General features: G+C 34.0%; 1 protein-coding gene and 1 pseudogene across 1 annotated transcript in view; one reads left to right on the top strand and one right to left on the bottom strand.

Moving 5' to 3' along the window:
• LOC107714125 (mitotic spindle assembly checkpoint protein MAD1-like) overlaps positions 1 to 3,143 on the bottom strand; it is a 72,135-nt gene extending 68,992 nt beyond the window's left edge. The window contains exons 1-2 of the mRNA XM_016519864.1: positions 3,019 to 3,143; positions 2,843 to 2,924 (exon numbers count right to left, since the gene is read on the bottom strand). Of these exons, the coding sequence (XP_016375350.1) occupies positions 2,843 to 2,924; positions 3,019 to 3,143 (207 nt within the window). The remainder of the gene's footprint in view (positions 1 to 2,842; positions 2,925 to 3,018) is intronic.
• A 2,893-nt stretch (positions 3,144 to 6,036) lies between these two features.
• LOC107714126 (phosphomannomutase 2-like) lies at positions 6,037 to 8,000 on the top strand (annotated as a pseudogene).
• The last annotated feature ends 452 nt before the right edge of the window (positions 8,001 to 8,452 follow it).

Here is an 8,452-nt window from a genome sequence, read left to right on the forward strand (position 1 = left end):
TGCGATATATTGGATGGGAGGTGCCCTTCAATGTTCCGTCCATTAACTGAAAACAGGTTAGACTAATCAATTCTTGGGATTTAAGAAACGATATCGTTTCGTAAAAATGAGAATCGATTGAAATCGAGATATCGATATTTTTTACCCAGCCCTAGGAATCAACGTAATGAGCGTTGTTTACGCTCTGCATGCGCGCACTTTCGCTGAACGTAATGGGTTGTTTATGTTCAGTAGACAGCGTGCGCATGCTGAACGTAAACAACGCTCATTACGTTGATTACGTTCTGGGGTACTCTCCAAAATGGCAGAAGACGGTAACTCGGGGAGAAGAACTGCTGAATAAATTATGTTGTTATTGTTTTGATCTGGGCGTTGATCGTGGGATAATAGAATTAACAGCGTTGGGCTGGAGTATCTAAAGAAACAGAGACGATTAAATTGACAGCTCTGGTAGGCAGTGCCAGTGGCCTGACATCTGCATATGATGGATGGCAGACATGATTTCCATTTAGTGTCTGTATTCATATATAGCGTTTGTGCGATCTCTCTAGCCATCCACCAGCAGACGAGGGGAGTTACAAAGGAAAGAAATCATGCACAGATTAGTGTGCTGGGAAATGGATCGCTGCATGATGGGAATCTAGCTAAAGGATATTATTAACTCAGCAAAAGATGGATAATGAGTTATTGTTTGACAAAAAGTGGGTTGTGTCTATATAAATAAATAGGGACAATGAAATAATAGATGAACAACACAGAAAGGGAACGAATGAATGCATTAAACGAAGTGCATTTTTTTCAGGTCTGTATTTTTCTGAATTGTGACCCTGAACCACAAAACCAGTCATAAGGGTCAGAGATTTATACATCATCTGAAAGCTGAATAAATAAGCTTTCAATTGATGTATGGTTTGTTAGAATAGGACAATATTTGGCCGAGATATACACATCAACTATTTGAAAAACTGGAATCTGAGGGTGCAAAAAAATTAATATTGAGAAAATCGCCTTTAAAGTTGTCCAAATGAAGTTCTTAGCAATGCATATTACTAATCAAAAATTAAGTTTTAATATATTTACAGTAGGAAATTTACAAAATATCTTCATGGAACATGATCTTCAATTAATATCCTAATGATTTTTGGCATAAAAGAAAAATCAATAATTTTGACCAATACAATGTATTGTTGTACAGTAGGAAATTTACAAAATATCTTCATGGAACATGATCTTCAATTAATATCCTAATGATTTTTGGCATAAAAGAAAAATCAATAATTTTCACCCCTACAATGTATTTTTGGCTATTGCTTCAAATATACCCCAGCGACTTAAGACTGGTTTTGTGGTCCAGGGTCACATTTGTGTCCCGAAGATTGAACGAAGGTCTTACAGGTGTGGAGCGACATGAGGGTGAGTAATTAATGACAGAATTTTCATTTTTGGGTGAACTATCCCTTTAAGCTGAGATAGAAAGAAGTGTTTAAAATAAATAAATAAATAAATCACCTAAACACAAAGTTTAAACTATATTATTTTTACACTATATTGTATTATATTTATTTATAACCATATTTACACTACTGTTCAAAAGTCTGGGGTCGGTAAGATTTTTTAAAAATGTTTTTGAAATAATCAAAATGATCAACAAGGCTGTATTAAAAATACAGTATAAAAAATAAAAAAAAAACTGTAATATTGTGAAATATTACTACCAATTGACATAACCATTTTCTCTTTTAATATATTTTAAAATGTCATTTATTCCTGTGATGCAAAGCTGAAATTTCAGCAGCCATTTTTCCAGTCTTCAGTGTCACGTGATCCTTCAGAAATCATTCTAATATGCTGATTTGGTCCTCAAGAAACATTTCTTATAATTATCATAAATACTAGGCTAAGAGTCTAAATTTATTCTTAATTTAGTCTAAATTCTAAATTTATTGTAGCTCCTGCAACTATTCACGGTGTATCTCACAAGTGCACATAATAGAAGTGTCTGCAACAATCTAGGCCTTCACCAACTAGTCAGACTTAAAACATGAAAGGGCGACAAGCTTCAGTGCAGTAGTGTGCGCCTGGCTTAAGATTTCATACTGTGAACATCCTAGCATGTCAGGTTGTCATTCAATGCCATTATTCAGTAACCTACATTGAGTTAGAGTTTCCATTCCTCTATAAATAAAACATATACTGTGGAAATGCACATCAACACCAAAACATTTTTTTTTTTTTTTACAACTTTGTATTAATATTCTGTACTTTTGTTGTGGTAAAGTCTAGACCTATCAATAAATCTGCATTTTAAATAGCAAAAAAAGAACCAGTCGGAGTTTAGCCAAATTATATATATACAAATTAATTGCCAGCCCTCAGTTTAATGATTTAGTCTTACATAATCATTTTCCACCCTCTCTTTGACCCTAGTTCACCAAAAGTGACAGTTCTGTAACTGTTAACATTTACTAAACCTGTATGCTTTTTTTCTTCAATGGAAAACAAAAGTAGAAATTTTAATAATTTACTGATCACTGTATTCACTGGCACTGCTACGTGAAAATCTTTATGTCAGGTCTTCAGCAGTCATACAATAGCTTTATGTGAAAATTTAGATTGTTATTCTTCTCTTTAAATCAGATGAACTCAAGAATGAAAATTATCAATGAATTTGTAAGATTAGATTAAAGGGGTCATATGATGCTGCTAAAAAGAACATTATTTTGTGTATTTGGTGTAATGAAATGTGTTTATGCGGTTTAAAGTACTTAATACCAGTATTTCTGACATCCCTCAGTGCTCCACACATCATAGAAATTGTAGAATAAGACTGAAACACAAATACCTTCATCTTGAGTTCACTCTCTGTGCTGGTGGAATGAGATGACTGCAGATTTTGGTACCTCTGACTGACATCCTGGAACTTTCTATTAGCAACAGATGAAAAACAACACAGTGCATATATATTTATTAGAGGGTATGAGGAAAATAGTGTACATTTGTGTATGTGTGAATTCATACTTGCGCTGCACATCCAGTTGTTCCTGCAGGGCCTGGATCTCCAGGTTCTGGGTTGAGAATTTGGACTCCTGAATCTGGATCTGTTGATTGAGCCTTCGTGTCTCATCTTTCAACTCACTGATCATCTGCAACATGAAAATAATTTACATTAATTAAACTATTGCAATCCATAACGGTATTAACAGAAAAATAATAGTTAAAAAAAGGACTTAAACTAACTCATATTTTTTGATTGCCATACAGTTGTTTTATTTTTTGTGAATGTACAACACTTTAAAAGTTCACGCTCAGTGAGATTTGTTTTTAAAAATTTTAATTCAGCAAGGATGTATTAGTTTAATCATAAGTGGCAGTAAAGACACTTATAATGTTACATAATCAGGGTTCCCACTCTTTCATGAACAGCAGCTGCTCAAATTTTTTTTGAAAATATTTCATGAACGTGCAAATCTGCAAAAAAATAAATATAAAGAAATAAAAAAATAGGACTTTCTATTTGCTTTTAAACGAATTTTTATATTTTGTTAAAAGTTAAATAAGGGGTCTGATGTAGTAAAAAAAAAATGACACACACACACTTACTGAGTGTGGAAATATTTTCCTTCATGGTATTAGATGACAATACCAGGGTAACGTAATTTGCTACACACCATGGTGCTAAAGGTCTGCCCTATTCATATATCATGACATTTAAACTATATACAACACAGAACTTCAAAGAGTACTATGGTATTATCATAGTTCATGGTCCAAAACATAGTATTTCCTTTGACAGACTCGAGATCTCTTTAAAACAGATTAAATAACGAATTAAATGAAATATTTTACAATTCTTGTTAATGAAGGTAAACATTAATAGAGACGGTATATGAAGTTAAATCACACACGCTAACAGTTCAGTTATTTAGTTAGCAAGCGTTCAGCTAACTTGACCTCACTAATGCTCGTCAATAAAACGATTTTACTCACAGGCTAAAATACAGACCGAATAAAAATGCAATAACATATAACAATAACGTGTCTTTCTCTTGAATTAATATTTATGAGAAATCCGTAACTCACTCTTCACAGCTCCCTCTCTCTTGGCGCTCGTGTCTCTAGTTTGAAGTTTGAACTTGCAGCAGTTTTGTTGTCGTTGGTTGAGATGCCGCTACTTCGTATATGTGAGGAAATGAGCGCTGGTTCGCTCAACAACACAACAGCGCCACCTGTGTGGATGGGCGGAATAGATTCACTCATTCTAATTCTATATACCGCTTTCATCGAAATTTTAATTGGTCGCACTTACACTAGCTAAAAATACTATGTACATCTATGCTGTAAAACCAACTTATTCTTGTTGTTTATTGAACTGGTGCGTAAAATTAATAACACACAAGCACTAGTGTTGTTGAGCACGTGGAGGTCGTTCACGCTGACGCGTAACTCACGCGCTCCAATACACTTCCGACTATGGCAAGCCGTTTTAACATTTCATCTATAAGCCTTACTAGTATCTATTTTCATGGTACTAGTATCTATTTTTTAGATACTAGTATCTTTTCCATTAAGTACTAGTACTTATTCATTAGGTACTAGTGCTTATTCTTTAGCTACTAGTGCTTATTCTTTAGGTACTAGTGTTTATTCTTTAGGTACTAGTGTCTTTTGTAAAGTTACTAGTACTTATTCATTAGATACTAGTACTTAATCATTAGATACTAGTACTTATTCCAATAGTGACTTGTATTTAATTATATTCTTCTTGTTAAGAAAAAATAGAACTAATACTTATTTTTTAGTTACTAGTAACTTTTTAGACCAGAGATATCCTGAACTTAACAGATACTAGTACTTTTTAAATTATCATTTCTGCCCAGTATGGTAATCGTATGTTGAATATTAATGAGCCGGCACATATAGGAGAGAGATTAGGAGCTGTATCTGAATAGTTAGGCCTACTACGCTACTGTATTTTAATGTTGGCCATTATGGTGGTACTTGGAGAGCCAAATATTTTCTGAGGTGGTACTTGGCATAAAAAGTTTGAGAACCACTGAAATAAAAGATTGTAAGGTTGCATTTCAAGGCAGAAGAATAAGTATTTCTGTTTCAAAAGTTGATGTATGGAAGATTGTGATTAGTTGTGACACTTTTCACTTCCAGTGAATATTTTCTCAGGGGTACATTTACTTTTTGAAAGTCAATTTCTCTATAGACAAACATTAAATCATTGCTACAGAACAGCTATTTAATTTCAATAGATAAGGGGGGAAAAAAACTGTAACGCACACTTTGACCAGGGTTGCCAGGTTTTCACAACAAAACCCGCCCAATTGCTACTCAAAACTAGCCCAATCACGTTTCGAGGGGGAACCCCCAGTAAAAATCGCATTCTGGTCGGGTAAAATACACGTTTTTGGTGGGGTTCCCCTGGTAAAATGCACATTTTAGGGTCTAAATATCACACATTATTGGGGTCGCTTAAACCCGCGGACATGAAAAACAACCCGCGGCAACCAAAAGGGTCTGGCTGCAGACTTGCGCTTGCACTCTCAGACTTGCACTCTCAGACACTTGCACTTCCGCTAGCGCTTTATCATCCGTTATTATGTCACATTAAGCGTTTTGCTGTATTGGAGGACAAGTGAAAGTTTGCGCATTGTGTTCATGGCCATCTGCTTGCCTTGTAGTACATGAAATAATAACTATATATCGAATTTGATATTTTAATTGCACTTAATGTATCTTAATACATTAAGCCATATTAAGTATTCAAACAAAAAGTAATCAATAAATAGAACAAAATAAAAAAGACTGCAAGTGACGTCGTTAGCGGAAGCGCAAGTGTCTGAGAGTGCAAGTGCAAGGCTGCAGCCAGACCCTTCTCGCGGCAAAAGTGTTAAAGTAGCCCAATTCCGCGGGAAAACCGCAGACTTGGCAACACTGACTTGGACCCTACAGCAGGGGATGTCGTTACCCAAAATGTAACTTGTAAAATAATTATGAAGAACAAAGCAATTCATGAAACCTCACATAATGGAAAAGGTAAAAAAAGAAAATCAATATATTTGCATATTACATATGTAACGAAGAACTGGCATTGTATTATTTTGTGTTTGGAGTAAAGTAGTTACCCCTGTGTATGTTTTTGTCTTTAGAAAGCAACTCCTGACATGCATCAGTTCTTGAATGAACTCAGACAGCGAGTGAGAGTCGGGGTGGTCGGAGGATCAGACCTGGACAAAATTAAAGAACAGTTGGGTGATGATGGTGTGTAGAACAATTGCAAAACTCTGTTTAAATACATGCACGAAACATTCAGTGTATTTATAGTGTTCATGAGTACTTAAAATCTTTCATATCCTTTACAGTTATTAATAGAATGGATTATGTGTTTGCTGAGAACGGTTTGGTAGCATACAGGTTTGGGCAGCTGCATTCTGTGCAGGTAATTTTAATTCTCGGTTTACTATTAAATGAGATCACAAACTTGTTTAGCAAATTATATTTGTTGTTTTTCTATTTTAATATTTTTAAACATTTTTTTTTTTAATCAGAATATTCAGGCATACTTGGGAGAGGAGGTTTTACAGGATTTTATCAATTTCTGCCTCAATTACCTTTCAAAGATAAAACTGCCCAAGAAAAGGTGAGGATATCACAACGTGACGTCTGTAGTTGCTTGCGGAAAACATATTTTTATTGCTTTATTTTAAAGTTGGTCAATATTGATTGTGAATATTATAGTTTATTTTCAATTTCATTTCGAAAATATTTTTATTTATTGATTATTGATAATAATAAGAAATGTTTCTTGATCAGCAAGTCAGTGTATTAAAATGATTTCTAAAGGATCATGTGACACTGAAGACTGGAGTAATGATGCTGAAAATTCAGCTTTGATATCACAGGAATAAATTACATTTTAAAATTGTAATAACATTTTATAGCATTTCTGTTTTTGCTATATTTTTGATCAAATAAATTCTTACTGGCCCCAAACTTTATGTATATATAAACACCATCTTTTTTCTTGCAACCATAATACTTATGGTATTTTTACTTCATCTCAGAGGCACATTTATTGAATTCCGTAACGGAATGCTGAATGTCTCTCCAATTGGTCGAAGCTGCAGCCAAGAAGAAAGAATTTAATTCTTTGAACTTAATAAGGTAATTTTTTTGTATTCATCAATACTAATACAAACTAAAAAAACATGTACATCTATGCTTGAAAATCCATGCAATTATTTATATATTATATATTAATAGTTTTTTTCTTATATATCAAAAAATCACGCATTGTCTTTTGAAAGAATGTCATTAAAGGTTGAGTGACTTTTTTAATGTTCTTATGCAGAAGGAGAAAATCAGAGAAAAGTTTGTCTCTGTTTTAAAGGAAGAGTTTGCTGGGAAAGGACTAGCTTTCTCCATTGGTTTGTAACAATTTAAGTACTGTAGATATGGTTGTATAGCCAATAATATGTCTGTGTAGTGTATATATAAATTCTATACATCATAATATGTATGTTTATTTTTTCCTGCAGGTGGGCAGATCAGCTTTGATGTGTTTCCAGTGGGTTGGGATAAGCGATACTGTCTGGGAATTGTAGAGAAAGACTCATATCAACGCATCCATTTCTTTGGAGACAAAACTATGCCTGTGAGCCCAAACATTGACTACTACAATCTTGACTAGTAGTAGCATTTGTGTATTCATGCATTCATGTGCTGCTGCATAAATGTCTCAGACTTGCTTGAATTAAGCGGATTTGTTATGTTTTTTTTTTTTTTTTTACAAACAGGGCGGAAACGATTATGAAATCTTTGTAGACCCCAGAACAATTGGTCATGAGGTCAAGTCTCCTGAGGACACACAGAGGATCTGCAAGGAGCTCTTCTTCAGCTCTGTCATCCAGAAAGAAGTACAGTAGAAGAATGCAATGTCCATGAACTGTGAAATTATGAATAGAAATCTCACTTGACATGTCCAAGCCATTATTGTCTTTGTGTACTTCAATGATTGTACCTCATGACAGGTACTAGATAAACCTGTACATACAGTGTTCATTTTCTATGTAATCTGATATTATTTACAGGTTTAAGGAACTGACTGGTGCTAGCGTCACTATATCTGAACTTCTGTCTTTAATCATGTCAGTACTGGAAATGTACACTATAAACTCTTATTTTATTATTAAACACTTTGGTCCAAATGTAAAGACAGATATTCAGTTATGACAGGATGGGTTTCATCAAATGTTAGTGTACATGTGTTATGTTTTGTTTTTTTAAAATCAGGAGCAGAAGTGATTAATAAGAACAGGTATAGGCTGGACTTAACTAAAATGAATGGTGAAGGTACTACAATTTAGGTCTAATTTTCATAAGTAGGATTTAAAAAAACATCAAGACAAAGGGCTTTATTAACTTCGAATTGATCTATTTTTGT

The sequence above is a fragment of the Sinocyclocheilus rhinocerous genome, unplaced genomic scaffold (genome assembly GCF_001515625.1).
Source record: "Sinocyclocheilus rhinocerous isolate Xijiao unplaced genomic scaffold, SAMN03320098_v1.1 scaffold1953, whole genome shotgun sequence".
In the NCBI taxonomy this organism is placed as follows: Eukaryota; Metazoa; Chordata; class Actinopteri; order Cypriniformes; family Cyprinidae; genus Sinocyclocheilus; species Sinocyclocheilus rhinocerous.